General features: G+C 38.7%; 1 protein-coding gene across 1 annotated transcript in view; it reads left to right on the plus strand.

Annotated features, from left to right (window-relative positions):
• SORCS3 (sortilin related VPS10 domain containing receptor 3) overlaps window positions 1-20705 on the plus strand; it is a 575161-nt gene that overhangs the window by 421754 nt on the left and 132702 nt on the right. Inside the window, exon 7 of the mRNA XM_063102487.1 lies at window positions 12238-12356. Within this exon, the coding sequence (XP_062958557.1) occupies window positions 12238-12356 (119 nt within the window). The remainder of the gene's footprint in view (window positions 1-12237; window positions 12357-20705) is intronic.

Consider the following 20705-nt stretch of genomic DNA (forward strand, 5'->3'; position numbering starts at 1 on the left):
CATAAAACAAAAAGTTATTAACTTTAAAAAAAAAAAAGGAAAGAAAAACAATTACTTAAAAAAAAATGCTGCCCAGCAGTAGAAAAGGATGTGTCTAAACCTGACCTCATGGAGCCTGAGAACTCAACTGTGAAAGGTTTTGGAGAAGGGATTCCTACACTATGTAGGAAGTCAGACTGTACTATAAAGTTTTCTCCAAATCTGAAATAGTATGATCATTATAGATCACATATATACCTTTAAAAGATTATATAGGAAGAAAAACCAAGGCAGAGTTGTCATGAAAATTGAGTCATTTTCTGAGACTGGCTATCTGCTGTTCTCCTGCTGTCCTGCAATGCTCCTTTAACTCCCTATGTCTCATTATTTGCCCAGTTTCTTTCTCAACAGTAAGAGACAGATAATATGATTTTGGATCCAGGCTTTACTACCCTCGTGATCAGTGATTTTAAGTATGTGACATTATCTTCCTAAAGTTAAAATAGCTCTTAAGTTAAAAAATAAAGTAAAAAAGAGTAAAAGTCATCCCTGCCTGTCTCAGAGAATTAGAAGACTTATTCAGTATTATGTTGAAATTACTAGCCAGTGCAATAAAGCAAGAAAAATGAAATACAAGTCATATAGATTGCAAAGGAAAAAAAAAAAAAACATGCTATTGTCATTAACATGATTGCCTATGTAGAAGATCCCACAGAATATATAATAAAAATGCTCCTAGAACAAATAAGTGACTTGAGCAAGGTTTCAGGATATAACAAATGCAGTGGAGAAAGGATATTATCTTCAAAAAATGGTGTTGGAACAATTGGGAAGCCATCTGGGGAAGAAATAACTTCAACATATGATTCATAATTTATACAAAATTTAACTCAAAATGGATCATAGATCTAAATGTAAAGCAAAATTGCACAACTTTTAGAAGAAAACATAGGGGGAAATTTTTATGTCCTGGGGTTGAACAAAGAGTTTTTAGATATGACACAAAGAACAAAATGGCTAAAATAAATAATTGATAAATTGGGTCTCATCAAAACTAAAAACTTTTGCTTTTCAAAAGACACAATTATAACACTGGGAGAAAATATCTGCAAATCATATACTCAACAAAGAACTTGCAGCCAGAACATGTAAAGAACCCCTAAAACATAACAATAAAAAATAGCCCTTTCTTCAAAAAAATGCAAACAGAGCTTTGAACAGACCATTCAGCAAAGAAGATGGAATGTATAAGCACAGAAATGATGTTCAACATCATTAGACATTAAGGAAATGCAAATTAAAACCATAATGATATATTGCTACATAGGTATTGTAATCACTGAAATAAACAAAACTGACAATACCAAGTATTGACAAGGACGTGAAGCAACTAGAACTCTCACACATTGCTGGTGAGAATGCAAAATGGTACAGCCACTCTGGAAAAACGTTTTGACACTTTCTGATAATGTTATACACACCTTTTGATCCAGCAACCCCATTTCTACATATTTAGCCTACAGAAATGAAAATTTATATTCACACATAAACCTATACACAAATATCTATAGCAGATTAATTAATGATCACCAAAGCTGGAAACAACCTAAATATCCCTCAATGGATGAATGAATTAACTAGCTGTGATGCATCCATAAAATAGAGTACTATTCAGTACTATTGATACTTGAAACAGCACAGATGAATTTCAAAGGCATTATGCTGAGTAAAGTAAACTAGTCTCAAAAGGTTACATGCTGTATTATTTCATTTTTTATGGAAAAGACAAACTAGAGGGATGGAGAATATATCATTGGTTTCCAGGATGGGGAAAGTATTTGATAAGAGAGGGCTACATGACAGAATTTTTTAAGATGATACAACTGTTGTCACCTGATTGTGGTGGAGGTTATACAAATCTATACACCTGTTCAAACTTATAGAACTGTCTGCCAACAAATTTATACAAAAATGCATATATATATTGAAAAGTATAAGCGTGTAGTAAAACAAAACAGTAAAATTAAAATCTATGGTGAAAAAACCTGGAAGGCAATATTAGTTCTTGGCTTCTAGTTCTATAGCACTTCCTACCCTTTCCTAATTAATAGTTCATTAATCCACTTAGCTCTTCTTTTATCCAACCAATGCTTTTCTTAAATCTACCTGTACTGGGCACTGAGGGGACATACAGATGAATGTGATATTATCCATACCATCAAGGAGTTTGTAGACTTGTTGGCATGGACAAGGATTGGAATGATTCTAGCACAATTTGACAAGGGCTTTAATAGAGTTGGGCATATATTATGTTGAGTCAAAAATAAAATTTCGACTAATAATCTAAGTGACTTGGGGGAAACTTCTTAGAAAGAGGAAATGTTTGATTTGGTAGCTGAGGGACTAGTAGAAGTTTATCAGAGCATTCTGGATAGAGAGAAGAACCTTACGTGAGAGGTGGTATGTGCAAGGCTGTAGGTCATGATCTGGGGAGGCGTGAAGGGTGACAGGGCTGGTAAAGATATGAAGGAACTTGTAAGTAGGTAGCTTTCTGGGCCACACGCTATGCTGTACACCAAACCATCTAAGGCCATTCTTGCTTGCTTATAATTGTAAAGCCTCATGATACAACTATAATTTCCCCAGTTGTGACCTCAGATATGGGTTATATTAGACAGTCTCTGGTCATTTCAAGTTCCTATCTTCCTGCCTTTTCTGTCTGCATGTTTCATGTTTAAGATACAATAGATGACAGATGAAAAGCTAGCACCCATTCCAGTCCAGTCAGACCACAGCCTCCATCTCTGGAGCATAAGGCAGCTTTGCTCTGTTCCCCTATTCCTCCATCCTGACTAACTTGGCTCATAATTCAGGAGTGATGCTGAGGAACGGAGAAGGTGGGTGGCTTGTCTTGTGGCCTCTGGTGACTGTGGCAGTGGAGCAGAGCAGAGCAGAGAGTGGCATCAGCAATGGCATCCTGCACTTGGCTTTGGTCGGACGGGATCATCAGGTACCCCCAGCTTTGTGTCCTGGTCTTTCTTTGCTTGATCACATTGGATTTGCAAACCTGCCTGTGCTGTCTACCAAGACAGGTAGATGGGCCTGGGAAGAGTGCTGGAATGAGCAGACTCCCCAAGCCCTGGCAGAGGGTCAGACTTTTCTGGACCAGGTGCTAGGCACCAGCAGCCCTGCTATACCACCCCACCTGTTCTGTCTCTGCAGGAGCCACACTTGCAATTTGTGTTCATCTTTTTGAAAAGTGAGGAGAGATGATCTTCTACTTATTTATAGGCAAGCAGACTTGGAAAACAGAAACCTAAATTCTAACTCTAGTTTTTCCACCGAGAGGCTGTGTAATCCAGGGAAGCAACTAAGACTCTATTGGATCCTTTTCCTCCATTGCAAAATGAAACAATGGGCATTAATAATTTACTTGTTCATTCGGGGCATGGAAACAAGATATGCTTACAAAAGGACAATTAAATGTTGCTCTATGTAGTTCTCAGAGCAAGACAGGGATGCTGGCATCCATACAAATATCAGTGTAGAAATTTGTGTTTCTCCTATGTCTGTTCATCCACTCACAATCACTCCACTGTAATGGAACACTTCACAGATGCAGAAGACAAGTGGTTCTCAAACCAACATTATAATCACCTGGGGAACTCTCTCTCTCATCCCCTACCCCCTCCCACACACACATGGGCCCCACTATAAATCAATGAATGAAGAATCTCTAGGGAAAGATCCTGGGCATCAGCCCATTTTAAAATAGCCCTGGTGATTCCAAAGTATATGTAGGATTAAAAACAATTGCAGTAGACCAGAGCCTTTAAAACTTTAACATGCACATACACCATCTGAAGAGCTTGCTAAAACACACATTCCACATTTCTGACAAGCTCTTAGGTGCTGCTGCTGGTCTGGGGATGCCACTTTGATCCACCCTGCACTGCACTGAGCTGTGGGGTGGATACACAGATACACAGATACACAGGATACAGTCGGCACTGAGTAGCCCACTGGCTGTTTGGAGAAATGGATATGTGCACAGAGCATTGTTGCAACATAATGTTCACAGAGACTCTGATTTAAGTACCATGGACAAAGTGCTATGGGAACCAAAAGGAAAGGTTTCCCAAGTGCTGAGGAGTGACTGAAGGCTGTACAGAAGAGGCCATGGCTAAGCTTCATCTGTGGGATGAGTTGGATTTTTCGAAGGGGAATGGAAATGTCATGCTAGAGCTGTGCTGTCCATTACAGTAGGCATTTAGTCACACGTGGTTATCGAGTCCTTAAAATGTTCTGTCCAAATGGAGGTGTGCTTTGTGTAAAATGCACACCAGGTTTTAAAGGCTTACTATGAATAAAAGAATGAGGACTATCTTCTTAATAATTTTATATTGATGACATGATGAAATGATACTTAATTTGGGATATATGAGGTTAAATAAAATGTATTTAAATGTTTTGCTTTTCTATTTACTTTTTCAGTATGGCTGCTGGAAAATTTTAAAGGTCATTTGTGGCTTCCATTGTATGTCTGTCAGACAGCACTGCTGTAGATGGAAGGAGCCACTGGGGCAGCAGCACAGAGTGTGACCTTTTCAGTAGCATCGTACGGCATTGACAATCCTGTCTCTAAACCTGGCTCCTGTAGTTTGGAGTAAACCCAGCACAAGCTGCTCCCTTTTCTTGTTTATATGTAGGAATCTCCACTCCGGCCTAGTTCTGGTCCACCTCCTTGGGAGTCAGACTTCCATATTAAGCTAAAAGCATTGAATTATTTCTTGCCCTGGCAGGTTTAAACAGGGCAAAGCCAACAAGTTTGGTAAATAACAGTGTAAATCCTGTTTCTGCCATGAGACGTGGGGTCCAAATGGATTTTTCTGCCATTCTCTTTTGTAAATCATCTTTCTCTGAATGCCCCCTATGTGTTCTCTCTTTTTCTTTCTCTTTCTCTTTGACACACAGTCAGTTTCTCAGTCACAGACACGCATACACACATATACTCCATCCAAGAGGCAATTGAGTGTCAATAGAAAGAGCATTAACTTTGTGACAAGAGTTGAGTTGGAGAATAAACTGTCATTTAGAAGTGTTTTGGCCTTGGACAAATTTCTCAGCCTTTCTGTGATCCCTCATCTAGTGCTTTACCTATTTGAAAACATGAACAGATATAAAAAATTATATTTTTTATAATTTATTGGTTTTCTTTTTCATTAGTTCACTAACAAAGATCTTATTGTAGAATAAATTTAAAATGAGGAAGATTTCAGCTCAGTGAACAAAATAGTAACTATAGAGTACCCAAAAATGACATGGGCTGCCGTGTGAAGTAGTAAGCTCTTCTTCACTGGAAATTCTCAAGCACAAGCCAGATGGGTGCCTTGTAAGGAAAATGTGATAAGTGAACCTGGATGTGGGCGAAAGGTTTGTAAACACCTAAACATTCCCGGAATTTCTAGAGTCAAAGTCCATAGCGCCTATGCCACCATTTCTTTTCCCTATGCCACCATTTGCCCTCACTGCACTTTCTCATTAAGCCAATATAAATCCCAACAGGTCAGAGCATTCTAGGCAGTCATAACTAGTCAAATGGAATTGGCACACAAGGTGAAACAGCCCTGCAGCTAAGCTCTAGGCTCTAGATACACAGATTATTTGTTCTTGGAAGAACTTGGATTATTGGCTAGTGCAACGATTTTCAAAATGTGTAACTCAGAGCTCTAGAGACTCTCTAAGAGCTCAGAGACCAAAATGAGGACAAAGAGGGAGCTAAGTCAATGGGACCGCAGGTCACTTGCCTTCTGTTCAGCTGGAGCAGGTACACTAAAACTCACTTTATGTGTTGAGAACATGGGATTGTCTTTGATAAAAGGATTCCAGATTTTATTTTTTTAATGTCAGGACATGTAAGATTTTCAAATTGTATCCCATTGCAAAAGTCACTAAAATGTATAATAACTTGCCCCAAATCACATAGATGGCCAGTGACAGGGACTGAACCAGAATGTGGGTTTTGGTCTAATTCTCAGCCTGATTTTCCTTCCATGTTTTAGACATAATGGTTAGGATCACAGTTTGGGTGTCAAATCGGCTGGGATTAATCCCAGCTCTGCCACTTCCTAGCACTGTGGAACTCAGCAAATTACTTAATCATTCTGTGCCTCAGTTTCCTCACGTAAGATGAATAACATGTAAGATGAATAACATGGGTAATAATTGTAACTCCTTTTTGGGGGTAGAAAGAATTGAATCAGTTAATGCATATAGTTCGTAGAATATCAGACAACACAGAGTGAGCATTCAAAAATGTCACTATTGTCATCATCATTTTCCTCATTGTTGCTGTCATCATCATTACCATTGTATAGTCAGTCGTCATATTCAGGGTCAGTTTATTTGGCAGGTGGAGCGGAAAGAGCCCTGAGTGGAGTGTCATGACTTCTGAGACATTCAAGGTCTCTGTAATTTCTAAATGCTTATAACTCTGCCAGATTTCCTCTTTTGCCATTAAGAAGGCACAGAATGCTGGAATTCTGCAAAGGGAGATTATAAGTTTCACAAAAACTCTAAATTCATAAGTCCAGTAGAGGAAATGGAAGCTACCTTTTCTTGTTTGTGGATTTTGTTTGTTTTTAGAGCCTACTATGCCTCAATTGTTGTATTGGGCATTCGCAGCAAGATCACTTCCTTTGTTTTGCACTATGTCTGCAAATAGGTTAGCCTTCCTATGTCTGCAAATAGGTTAGCCCCACTCCCCAGTCAAGGAAAAGGAGGCTTATGGAAGCTGAACAACTTTTCAGAGTTACCTTGAATCTACTTGTTTTTACTTATTTTCATTGGAGAGTTAATGTCGTTATTTAAAATAAACATCTCCTGGGTATTCCTCTAAGAGCAGACCTGAAGAGCTGAATTTGTGTTCTGGTCACAATTTTAGTTCGCTTTTTCAATTTTTGACAATTGTATATTGCCCAAAGGGATGAAAGTTGAGTGAATCACAAAAAGTTTTTTTCTTTGAGTTGGCAAGAGACATGATATCGAGCAAGTCTGAATATTTACTAATCTCAAAGGCAAAACATGATCACAAGTCACCATATAACAGCATAACAAAAATTTAGACTTTTAATGTCATTCAAATCAGTGTAAGTAGTATTTCTGAGGCTTTGTAAAGTCAGCTTGTGGAGAGAAAAAGATGGCTAAGACTTTATTCCTGCTGGAAAGGAGGTGACCCTTTTAGAAAGGTTTGGCACAGCCAAAACTGGACTTACAGTGAAATTTGCTAATGTAGATGAGAAGCTTACCTTGCCGAATGGAGAAAGTTAAAGGCTGCCCTAAGCCCTACAAAACTCCTGGCAGAAATGCAACCCTTTAGGAAGAAAAGAAGGCTAAAGTTGTTAGATTGTCTCTGTCTCTCTGCCCACGTTCCCTTGTTCTCTGAGCACGCTCTACCCAGCATGGATCACCAGAAATATTCACTTGTGAGCATCCTTTCTCTTTGTCATTGGCTTGGGAATCTTCTGAGGGCAAAAACCTGCCTTATGTTCTCTGCTTCCTAGAATATCAGGGAGTTTCTGACAACTGCAGCTTCTCTATATACCTTGATCCAATACAAAAGGAATGTATTGGTTTGTCTGAGGCTGCCCTTCAGAACAGACAAGATCCTTGGTCTAACGTCTGTAGGGTGAGAAGGCATGGAGGCCAGCCCCACTTGGGACATGTCACAGTCTTCCTTAAAGGTCTTGTTGGCACTAGAACTAGTTTGAAATAGGGCCAGATATTTCCAGAGTTACCGAGGAGCACATCCCTTTATTCATGGTGCAGGGAACAAAGCCTTTGACTTCTAGTGTTTGTAAGTAGAGCAGCGACTGCACCAGCTCTTAGAAATATAGTAGGAAGACATTGCACATTTAGAAATACATTAATCATGAGGATTAACCATTTAGTAAATCATGCTCTGGTTTTCCCATAGGGATATCTGAATGAGATCTTTATACAGTCTGGTCTTTCTAGTTTTTCATTTAAGGATGTTTCAAAGGAGAGGATAAAAAATAGAAGTTCAAGAATAAGAATTAATGTCAGTCCATTAACACCTAATTATGTAGTGTGTTCCATGAGCTCTGTCTACATAAATGTCCATTTGCAGTTCAAATTCCCTCTATCAAGGATTTCCTTCTCATGTCGCACACTTTCCCATCCAGGCTAACCTCAAAGGCTGCCTCCTCTTTGAAGTCCTCCTTGATTATTCCTGCTCAGACACACATTTTTCCTTGTTGGAACACCCATAGCACTTAAAGAAAGTAAACAGTGCTATAGATTTGGAATATGACTTTACTATAGGACCTGTGATATCATGGTATTTTTGATTCACCACAATAAAGGAGGATATTACCTATTATAAAAGTGAACGTATGAGGGATGCTGAGAGTTAAATCTCCTTCCCTCTCTCTTCATAATAAAAAATAGCTAACATTTATTGACCCTTTAAAATGTATCCAACAATGTGCTAAGCACTTTTTTGCATAATCTTATTTAATCCTGACAACAATCCTTGGAGGCACATACTAAATTGTCTGCACCTCACAGATAAAAAATCGTGCTGCTACTTAGCCCAGGACAACCAGCACAGTCAATCCAGAATCTGAACTCAACACTTTCTACCTTCAGAGGCCTTGGTCTCAAACATCACAATATGCTCAGGAGATGTGGACCACTTCCATTTTATCTGGCATCTGGTGTTATTAAAAAACAAAAAGGTCACACTTGTTAGAAGCCTGTTTTGGGGTTTCATGTTATATGATAAATGTCCTCTTTGAGTTTCATCATATAGTTTCTATGACTGTATCCAGCTTCATTTGGAGATAATGTCCAAAGTCTGAATATGAAACCTTTTGCAAATGTGAGGCTTGAGCCAAATGGTGCCCCCTACTCACCTTGACACCAAGTCCTCCTATGATTTACTTTCCCCATATCTCCTACTTGGGGTTCCCACCAGGCAGTGGGTGCCATAGCACTTATTATCCTGTCTCTATGTTTTGAGAAATAAAAGCGTTGAGGCTGCCAATATGTGAGTCCAAATAAAGACGATGAAACCCCTAAATTTTAAGTGGATTTCAAAAACTCATTTTAGCATTGCCTTCCTATGAAATTGGGCCTTTCGTTCCATGCTGGGCAGTGGCAAGCAGGGAGAGAGCCAAGAAGTAGGACAGGTTTAGCACAAGATCTCACCTGCCACAGGCCAAGCATTAGTTGAGTTTTGATGTTGTTTGGAGTGGCCTTGACTGCACTTGATTCTTTTTTCAAAGTGTCCAAATGAGAGACTGAATAGTGAATAATCAGGGGAAAATAAGCCAGTCTGTGGGGATAAGCAGGTGTCCCCCTGTGTGTACTTTTGGTTACCTGTGTGAGGAGCTTTCTGAGACCTCGGCTGGCAAGAAGGAGGCAGGTTGTCATGTCAACACTTGTGGTTTCTTTACATGCATTTACTGAAGCCTTTTGCTGTGTTTTGGTGCTTTATTCTAGGAGCAAATTATTAAGGCTGTGTGAGTCCAAGAATATTCCTGGTGGGCAGGCTCCAAATCACAACCTGGGCTCTCTGCCTTCCCCTCTTCTCTCAGCCAGAAGAGGGAAGCCAGGCCACTCTTGGCTTTCTCTGTGAACAAAGACAAGGCAGAAGGGACATGCAGTCCTTGCAGAATGCTGGATAAGCTGGTTTTGCTCTAGGGTCAGGGAATGGGGTAAGAAGGTCTCTCTCTTCCCTGGAGAGGTAGGTCAGGGCCAAATTAGAGAGCAAAGATCAAAAATGAGTGGCTGCCGGGTCTCACCGGGACCATGGGCTTGTTTTGTTTGGCCTCACAGTGTTTGGTCTACACCATATCTTAAATTTAAATTAGCTGTCAATTTTTGAAAAATCAGGAAATTTTGCATTAAAAAAATAGGAACATTCCCCTTGACTTAGTAACTCAGGAGGTCTTATGCCTGTATGTCAATGCAGAATTGGATCTTAGAAACATCGCCGCCTTAAAGAGGCAGTGTGTGCCATTTATCGTGGCCCCATGTTGTTCCTGAGAAATCCCTGACACTTAGACCTGTGCTGGCCTCCATTTATCATCTTATCCCAGCTCATTTTACTCTTACATATAATTTGCCTGGCTCCTGGGGCATTTGAGTTTATTAGGATAGTTGTAAAAGGCCTTCTACTTCATTACAGAAAGATGTTTGGTCTTTGTCCCAGGGCACTCAGAATGGTCAGTGGTTTTAATGCTGGTAGGTGTCAGCTCAGGCTCAGGTTTGAGAGATGGGGTGAGGTGACAACTCTGGCTCCCTGCCTTGGGTCTGTCTAGTTCGCAATCCATCATGCACATGAACCTTAGATATAAAATGAATATAATAAAACAGATGACAAGCACATGACCCAGGCAAGTGGCATGGGTGGTGGAGAGAAGAGGAGGGACTCTGAAAGTACTTCAGAGGCAAGGTTGTCAAGGCTCAGGAACCAACCGGATTGTATGGGATGCGGAAGAAAGACAAGTTTAGGGGCTTGAGCTACTGGACAGGTGATAAGAGAGCTGGCAGAGAGAATGGAATCAACGTTGGACAATTTGAATTATGCTTACCTAAGCAAATAGACTTTGCTCAAATATGCACATTCAAGAAATAGGTATGTATAGCACATAATTCATTTCCAACGAAAATATACTTCTTTCTTAAATTAGATCATATTTATTAATTCATATGTGTAATAGCTAGCTTCATATAACACAAGTAAGCCCCTTCCTAGACAGCAGGTCCTTTTAGAATAGAAAATATTGATCTCATTCATCCTTATATTCTAGTACCCAAATGATACCTAATACATAGTATGTGCACAAGAAATACTTGTTGAATCAATCAATCAATCAACTAAATATAAATAGGGATAATTTAAAGAACACTTATTTTAAACTCAATTGTTATAAACTTTTTCTTCTGTAAACCTTTTGCTTTTATTTATCTCTGCTGCCTACCATCTCCTCCACTGTAACCTCTGACACCTGTGCACACATATGCACACATATGAGGTGACAATTGCATTAGATAGATGTATGTAATAATGCATGTAGTTTTAGATGATAAAGATTTCTCCACTTTTAATCTTAAAGTGATCCCTACTTTTCATTTTGACCATTAGTTTTTAAGTTCTATTAAATAAATAATAATTTTTAAGCAAATGTATACAGTGGTTTCTTCCTGGAATCTCACCTGTAGTTTTTCCTCAAGGAATAAATAACCAAAGTGGGCTGTCTTTCTTTGGATGACTTTGTAGTCATTGTCAGAATGTCTTTTGGAGTCAAGGATTTTCCATTTGGCTGTAGCTGCTGCCATTATTTGGGTTGCTTGAGAAGAGGAGAGGATGCAGCTTTTGAGATCTTTAGAGGATTTTACACAATGTCATACAAGTTTTAAAAATTTTGTATAAGTAAAACTGAATGCATTCTTGTGAAAATAACAAAGATGTATGTAACATAAAAAGCAAAGGCCCCACTCCAATTCTATCTTCCTCCTTAAGTCTATTTCTTTCACAAAAAGTAATTGTAGCTAATTTTTATATATATCCTTTAGAATGTTTTCTATACATTTATGGCACAAACCTATATATTTATAAAGACAAGCATTTTTTAAAACATAAATTCGTTCATACTGTACATACCAAATAATTTTTAAAAGGTTGCAGAACAGGGCATTTTGGAGAAATTACCATGTTGATGCATATGTATCTACCTAATTCTTTTAATTGCAGTGTAATACTCTATCATATGTACGTATCTTAGTTTATTTAAATGTTCCTTAATTCATAAATATTTAGTCTGATTCTAATTTGTCATTGCTATGAACGATGCCACAATGAATATCTTTGCCCTTGCCTCTTTGTGAAAATATGTCTTTCTCTAAAGATAATTCCTCGAATTAGAATTGCTGGTGTAAAATATGTGCATTTTAAAATTCTGATTGATATTTCAAATTTGTTCTTTCAAAAAGCTCTACCAATTTACTCTTTCACCAGTAGTATATGAGATTAACTCTTTCCCCCATTCCCTTGCCTAAACTAGATATTACTACTTTGGTAACTATTACAAATTTTTTGGACAAGAAAGTGAAATCTCATTGTTATAAATTATGTCACTGGTCCCCATGCAGTAGAGCTTTGTGTGCTGATGAGTGCTGTGCCTGCCATCTACACTTGGGTCTAAGTGTCACTCTGCCCTCATGTTTCAGATGCTCACTACCTTACCTGCAGGATCCAGGAATGTGCTGAAACAACTCGTAGTGGGCCCTTTGCCCGCTCCATTGACATCAGTTCCCTGGTGGTCCAGGATGAATATATCTTCATTCAGGTGAGTACAAAATGTGCAGCCAGCTGGACAGGGAGGATGTGCGTGTGGAGTTGGCTGCTTGCTCAGGAAATGAGGACAGCTTGTCAGAGGCTGCGAAGGAGTGCAAATGGGATACTGTCCCTCCTTAGCTTTGGGGACCCAGTCCCCTGGGGAGATCCCAGACTCCTGCTGAAAGATAAAGCAGTTTTAGGGGTCAGCCTCCTTTATAGGGGATCTTAGCGGCCCACTTTGGTTGGATTGCCCTTTTATTATACCAGAACTGTCTTGAAATGACTAGGTCTTGGGTTGATCGTTGAGATTACTTAAAGTCAAATCTCTAAAGGGATTTGACTTAAAGTAATTTAACAAAGCCACATTCTATACCTGTCCAAAGTGATTTATCTAACTTGGGAGTGAGAATCCCCAATAAAATAAGCATCTGTAAGACTTTCTTTCTGGAAATGTCTATAGCTCACTAAATTTTCCCCTCCCTTTTCGGTGCTGACTACCTCCTCAAATGTCCAAGTCCCAAATCCTTTACTCCCAGAACTCTGATGCTTAGAGAAAACAAGGCGAAACTCACATTTTTAGGCAGGCAAGGAAAGTCTTCTTTCAGATTTTGAGTTTTATGACTCTCTCATGTGCTGGAAAGAGGTACAAAATAGAGCAAAAATGAGTGGAAACAAAAGGTGATGTTCCACCAAGTGACTGACGTGTGTGTGTGTGTGTGTGTGTGTGTGTGTGTGTGTGTGCATGCACGTGTGTGTGTGCACGCATGTGCATGTGGGTGAAACTAAACTTGGCACTTGACACAACTCTGCCTTTCTACCCTTCTACTCTCAGTTGTTTTGCAAACTGTTTCCCAGAGGAAACTTGAACTTTGAAACCTCCCTGAGTATGCTAGGCGCTAAGCACCTGAGTGACCTTCTCCCCCTGACCCCTGATCTTTCATAACAGGTCAATCCCATCTCCTCTGTGAAGCTTTCTGTGAACTTAAGCTCAGGCAGCCTGCCCTGCTCCCAATCTTTGCAGGTCTATACCATTCGTCTACCACACTTGCTATTAGGAGTCATTATTTTCTAATCTTAACAGATTTATCTCCTTTCCAAATTGCATTTTACACACTCTGAGGGTAGGGACAATATCACACATTTTACCCCTCCCCCTTGGCCCTAACAAGATGTCTGTGCACATCAGGGGTGCTCAGCGAATACTTGTTGTATTGATAGATTGTGGGATTGGCAATTACTTCTTTCTACAACGTAGTTGCATGGGTTTTTGATGTCTAGTAAGATAAAGGGAAAGTAGCCAGACACTCAAAAATCATCTTGAAAGAGGGAGTGAAAGAGAGTTTCTGCGGCATGAAAAATCCTTATTTCTTAGCTTGATTAAAAGTCAGAATCTCAGGATTGTCTTCCTAAGTCTTTGACAGGCCAATGGCACTCTCATTCTCTTACTCACAAACATTTATTGAGCACATGCAATGTACAATGTACAGTCCTAGTCACTGCTCCTGGTGTGCCCCAGATGTCTACACTTGACCTGTTTCTGTTTGCACCCAGAGCTCACTGCCTGAGCAATCCCACCTCTGTGTTCTGATGACACTCAAGCCTACCATGTTCTGTGCACCTGTATATCTAATAGCCATCTTAACATCCCATCATGGATGTTCCATGGGTAAAACAAAACCAACATGCCCCCTTGACCCTGACATAATTGGCGGCACTACCCTCCATCAGGTCACTCCAGGTAGAAACCTGAAAGTCACTCTGTATCACCCCATTAAATGAATCCACAGCCTCTGCTAATATCACTCTTAGTTATTGCTCAAAGGTTTCCTTTCATTCCATTCCCATTGTTATGGTTCCCATTTAAGACTATCATCTCTTTCTACTTAGTGTTTTTAAAATAGAAGCTCAGGGATGATTTATAGGTTTACCAATCTGATTGCCCTTTCCTTAATGTTAATGCTGTATATAATGATGAACATGGCAGAATTGTTTCTGGGAAACATGACTTACAGCTAAAAATGTTCAGATTTATTTTCTCTTTTTTTCCTTGTGTTGCATAAAGCTTTCTGTAACTCTGTAGGCAAATATCCAAATTTTTAAAAAATTATTCTAAAACATTTTTTTTTGTATATTCTTTAAAGCTAACAGAAGCCACTTTTAAATCAATACCAGTTTTTATTTTGTTTGAAAGAGATATGAAGTTCCATTATTCGATAAAGTATTATTCATTGCTCAGTATATGCGAGGCCCCCTGTTCTAGGTGCTGGGGTTAAGATAGTGAACACAACAAAGTTCCTGCTGTAATGGTGCTTAATTCTAGTAGGAGACAGGAAAAACAATATATATATGTATATATACATTCACATATACATAGACATGAAAAGCTATGAGGTGTAGTGGTTAAGAACATGAAGCTTAGTGCCTGACGGCCATCACTTTTTCAGGCCGTGGTTCGCCACACTAAACTGTGTGATCTCTACTTGTACCTCATTTGACTCAACTGTACAAAGAAGATAGTTGCAGTACCTACTTCTTGGGTTGCTGGAAGAATTACATTTGTTAATGATATCTGTGAAATACTAAAATAATGTCTGAAAACAGTGTTAAGTAAATATTTGCTCTCTATCTTTCTATCTGTCCTCTACTATCATCTATTTATCTATATCTAATATATCAGATGATAAAAAGTGCTATGGATAAAAATAAACAGGGACTGTGAATACTGGGGGTACAAAGGTATTGTTATTTTATTCAGGATGACCTGAGAAGGCCTCATTGAGTAGTGGACCAGGAAGAGGGTGGCAGAAGACAGTTCAGTCAGCAGGGAGCATAGAGCCAGGTGTAGCAGGCCCTGGCCCCCTTGAGCCCCCTATGGAGATGCGGGGTGGACAGGTAGAGATTTGAGGCTGAGTTCAGGAGCTAGGGTGGTGGGGAGGTTGGGTATATAAAATGGAAGGTTGTCAGCATATTGATGGTATTTTTAAGGCACAAAACCAAAGTCACTAAGGGAGTAAGTATATAGACAGAAAAGGGAAAAAATCCAAAGACTGGGTCCCAGGGCACTACAATATTTAGAATTCAGGGAGATGAGAAGGGACCAGCAAATGAGACATAGAGAGTTTAGAGATAAGGTCAGGAAGTTAGTAGGGAGCTAGATCCCACAGGGCCTTGAAGGCTGTCTTAAGGAGTGAGATGGGAAGCAATGGGTTTATAATGCCTGAAATAATGCAAAAGATCAAAAAATGTGAGAAAACATTGAATTTCATTAATCATCAAATAAACACAGATTAAATGCTATTATTAGCTAAGACTGAAGTGAAGTAAAAGAATACCAGTGGGTTGCAGGTAAACAACCACCTGCAATACAGGTACAGATGTAAATCGGTTGGCCATCAGTATCTAACTAGTCCTTTCCTTCTCACAGGTGAGGTTGGTCATTTGCACTGATATGACAGATAGGTCTTAGTGCTGACAGCATACGCTTAGTGTTTAGTTATGATTACTTCTTTTTTTAAACTCTCATTACATGATCTGTTTACTTTCTTTTGCATTTGATAATATTTAGCACTTGTATTTTTTTTCTAACTGCTTAGCTTTATGAATATGAGTTTATATATTGAATGATTCTTCTATTTTAGGGCAATATTCATTGTTTACCTCTTGCAAGCAATTATAAAATTAGTATATTTCCATGCATTTCTATTTCCTCCTCTCTTAAATTCTTACAACTCCTAATTTTTATTGATTTTATTATTTTCTAGTGTTTGCCTTACTATTTTAAAATATAATTCTGTTAGACTTAAATATTTTACGAAGTACTGCTAAAGAAAGGTGAAAAAAAATAGTGTGCATGTATGACCTCCTACCCCATCCCCTCTTTCCAATCCCAGTTTTGTTTAGCTATGTCATTTAGAGCATGTGGATCATGCTTTGCACCACCACTCCTGCCTTTATTTTGATCTTTGTTTTGTAGGTAGATGTATTTGACTGTCCCCACCAGTCCTTTTGCTTACCGTTCCCATTTATCTCTCGATTGTCCAAAGTTTGTCCTTTAGTAATGTCTTCAAGAAAGGCTAATTCTTGAATGTTGAAAATAGGTTTGTCTATTCCCTTTATGATTTGATATTATTTCTCAGAGTATAAAATATATGTGTCGATCTCTTTTCATGAGTACTTTGCTCCATTAACTTCCTGAATCTCACTGTGTCAGGTCAGTTTGAGAAGTTCCTCTTTTAGGTGACTTCTTTTATTTTTTTTTTAACCTTTGATAACTAAAGTCTTTTTTTCTTTATACTTGAATATCAGTTATTTATTAGTGTACGCTTTGTGGCTGGTAAGACTGTGTTAATTCTTTCTCCCGGAAATATTAGTCTCTTTCATTCAATAGATTCAATTTCTCCTTTATTTTTAATTTCTCAGAAGATTCTGTGACTTATATCTTTATATATATATTTTATTTCAGTTCAGTTGTTTTGGCTTTTTCTTCCTCTAGGGTGTGTGCAGTAGGCAGGAAAGACAAGAGAGCCATATTTCCTCCCTCCTCCAGTCCTTTTTAACTCCCTGAGCAAAATGACATAAAAATAGTCTTACATTATCTGTGAATGGGTATTTAGCAGTGTCCAGGCTCCTCCTTTTTTGCCTTCTTCTGCTGCTTTTGTTTAACTTCTTTTATGAGCTTTGCCAGCTTATATTCTCTCTCTCTCTCTCTCTTTTTGTCTCAACATATCTTCCCTGAGCTCTTACATTTCTGCATTAAGCTCTCCTCTTACAGAGGTCATCTCCTCATTATACAGGTTATTTTTAATCACAGCAGTGTAGTCACAATTTTTATTTGCCCCATGGAAGCACATTTTGTTCAATGTCTGCTGTTTGTGCTTCTTGACCCTTTCCCTCTTTTATTTCCCTGTATTATTTTATCATTCCTGTGCTGTTTTCTTTTATCTTTATGTTTTTAACTATTACTTATTTTTTTTAATGATATGAGCTCTTCCTGGATGGACTATTTGAGACGTTCATTTTGGTGATAGATCTGGTCTATGGTCCCGATTAACAAGAACCCTCCTTGTTTCTCAGTGAAGTTCCATGATTGAAGGTTTTTTTTTTTTTTTTTTTTTCCTGTGAATGGCTTCTTCTCATAAGGAAACCACCTGGAACACAATACACATGGCTTCCTTTCCACATGTATAAGGGTACTTCAAAGAATTTGTGGAAAAATAGAATTAAAAGATAATACGGAGGGGGTAAAGGAGGAATTGGTAAAGGGCCATGAAAAATGGTTACATTGTATAATGTTGAATATACTAATTATCCTGATTGGAGCATCACCTATTGCACACAGGTATTGATATTCAACTCTGTAACCCACAGATATATACAATCAACTATGTTTCAATAAGAATTTTTTTAAAAATATGTCATTAATGTTTTTTATATTAATGGCATGTTAAACTGATAATATTTTGGATCGGGCTAAATAAAATATGCTGTTAAAAAATTTAAAAAAAGATAATATGAATCTTTTCATGAACTTTTTGAAGTACTGTCATAGTGTGTTCCATGGTTAGATTTTCATTAATTACCTACAGTTTGCGTTTTTCTTTCAAATTTTCCTTGTTGCTCCACAGTGATTTATGAGAGAAAAAGGGAGAAGCCCCCTCATTACTTGGCTATTTAAAGTCATTTACAAACCCTTATCCTGTATTTTCTGAAATGTTTCAGTAGCTTGCTAACTGATTTTCTTGCTCCCACATCAGCACCTCCCCTCGATCCATTTACAGGACTACTCATTTATTTAAAATAAAAATCACTGTTTCTGCCTTCAGTGGCTGCTTATCATCCACAGGGTGAAAAATCCAGTTTACTTAACATTGTCTACAAGGACCTCCACACTCTGGATCTTGCCTGCCTCAGCATCATGTGAATTCCTTACCTGTTACTGCTCCCTGTGTACCTTCCTTGTTTTATTTTACCCTTCAATACACACAAACCTTTTAGTCTCCATGCACACACTGTGCCTTTTCTGCCTCATCTGCCTATCTTGTATTTTTTTTTTTTTTTCATCTTGCTTGAAATGCCTCTTTACCAGACACACTCGTTCTTTAAAATTCAGTGTAGGCAGCATCTCCTATAGGAAGCCTTCCCTGATGTCCTCAACTGGACATCAGGGAAGGCTTCTAACCAAGCTGCAGCACTCATTAGTAATCCATCTGTATCACGTCTCCCCAGCCAGGTCTGTAAACTCTAAGAGAAACACCACGATGTCTTATTCATCAATATTTCTCCATACTTAACCTAATGACTAGTACTCAATAAACATTTGTTAAACTGAACTGAGAAGATAAGACACTGTCCTTATTCTCAGGAAATGTAGTTATCTTTTTGAAGCAAAGGAATCTTGTTCCTGCAGCTAACAATACAAGAAAACTTGGGGTAATGGGCAATTGCTCTCTGCATAAGAAATGACCGTATGTAGAATGTCTCTGCGTTTTTATGAAACTGCTGTCCAGGAATTACCCAATATGTTCTTCGGTGTCCTTTTATATTCATTAATTTAAATATATTAAAATGTATTCATCCCGGTGGGGAACACAGACAGCTAAACAATTATAATGTAGTGTGATGAGAGCTCTATTAGAAGAAAGCACATGTTGCTGTAGGAGAGAGGAGGAAACGCTCTGCACCCTGCCCTGGGAGGAGGGTCACGATGAGCTTCCAGGAAGGCAGGAAACAGGTGAAGGGGAAAGGGCGCTGTACGCAGAGGGCAGGGCAAGGGCAAAGTTAAGGAAGGGAGAGAACGTGATGCACAGTTGTAGTTGTGGGAGGGGGCGGCGTAGTAAGAAAATAAGTTTGAAATTCTCCTGGAGAAGTAAACTTTTTCTATGTTCTTTAATTAAATCTGGATAATTTTGTGTTCCTCTCTTTATACTTGCTAGAAAGCTCAGAACTGGTCATTTTTGTGTCAGTTTTAGCAACTTTCCTGCATTCAGCTTTATGGTATTGTTATTCCTGTCTGCTTTCTCCTCCACCACTGGTCACTTGTCATTACCTGGCTGCTTTCTTTCACTTATTTTGTGTTTATTTTGCGTTTGTATATATGTCTCTTAAATTATTGGAAGCCATCTCTAATAATTTTCTGAAATCGGTATGAGTTTTTAATCTTTTTTAGGGGGTATGAGGTTTGAAAATTGAAATGGAGATCAGGACAGCCTTTATGGAGAAGGTAAGATTTGTACTGCAGTGATCAATATCTGCCTCTAGAGCGGGAAACCGGCAAGATTTCTCACTCCATTCAGTGAAATAAAGCTGCCTCGGAAGGCTTTGTCAAAGCCAAAAACCCACAGACCAACAGACCCACGGACCAGTAGCTTCTCCTCCAGAGTTTAAACCCATAGATTACATCTGAGCACCATTTCAGGGCATCGGGGTAGGTAGTATTCTACCTGCTCTGCCTACCAGTCTACCAAAGAATGGTCTCAGGAGAAGAAGCTGTAGACAGCGAGGCTTGAGTCCAGCTCAACAGTGACATCTCCAGGAAATATCACTAAGACAGAGCTGGACCCTGAGCATTCTGTTTTCCTCTAAAGGATGCTCACTGCTCCCCAGTAGTTTGGCTTTTAAAGGGAAGCCTTGTAGAGGCAGATTATTTTCTGTAATTCTTATAATTTGAGCAGCTAAATAACAGGATGATGGGGATAAGGGTTTGATTTTTCATGACTTTATGGGATTTATCAATCTAAATTTTCTAACTTTTTCAAGTATTGATATCTTACATTTGATTTTCGTGCTAACAGACATACAACTTTGAGGGGGAAAAACTCACAAATAAAGGAGACCAGTCTACCCCTTCAGCCTTTCCCACCCTTATGTGCTGCTCTTAGGTGTTTCTTGGTGGTTTTATATTGGGTCTCAGGAAATTTATCTCAGGAGCTACTAAAAACTGGGGGAGGATACTGTGAAGGGTGGGTTTAGCACCCCCTTAAACAGAGCAACTTTGCTTTTTTTTTGCTGTGATATTGGGTTTCTTAATACGTTTTCATTTGACAAAAGAATTCTGCTGCTAAGAAATGTTTGAAAACCACTGACTTTTTGTAGCACTGCTGGATCCATAGGTCAAAGATCAGTCTTTTTCATGTGTGGATAACTGAACCACTAGAAATGCAGGTGAGATCAAGGCCCATGTCTTTCTTATGTATATTAATAAATGTGATGCACATATTCAATGCATAAGCGTTTACCAATGACTGATTTGTTCTCTACAAATATACATATATGCGTTTGAGATGCATTTTAAATAATCAAAAACCTTGGTAACCTCTTCATAATGATATTCATGGATTTAATCTCTTCCCATAATATTAAT

This window comes from Cynocephalus volans, chromosome 7 (assembly GCF_027409185.1).
Source record: "Cynocephalus volans isolate mCynVol1 chromosome 7, mCynVol1.pri, whole genome shotgun sequence".
In the NCBI taxonomy this organism is placed as follows: domain Eukaryota; kingdom Metazoa; phylum Chordata; class Mammalia; order Dermoptera; family Cynocephalidae; genus Cynocephalus; species Cynocephalus volans.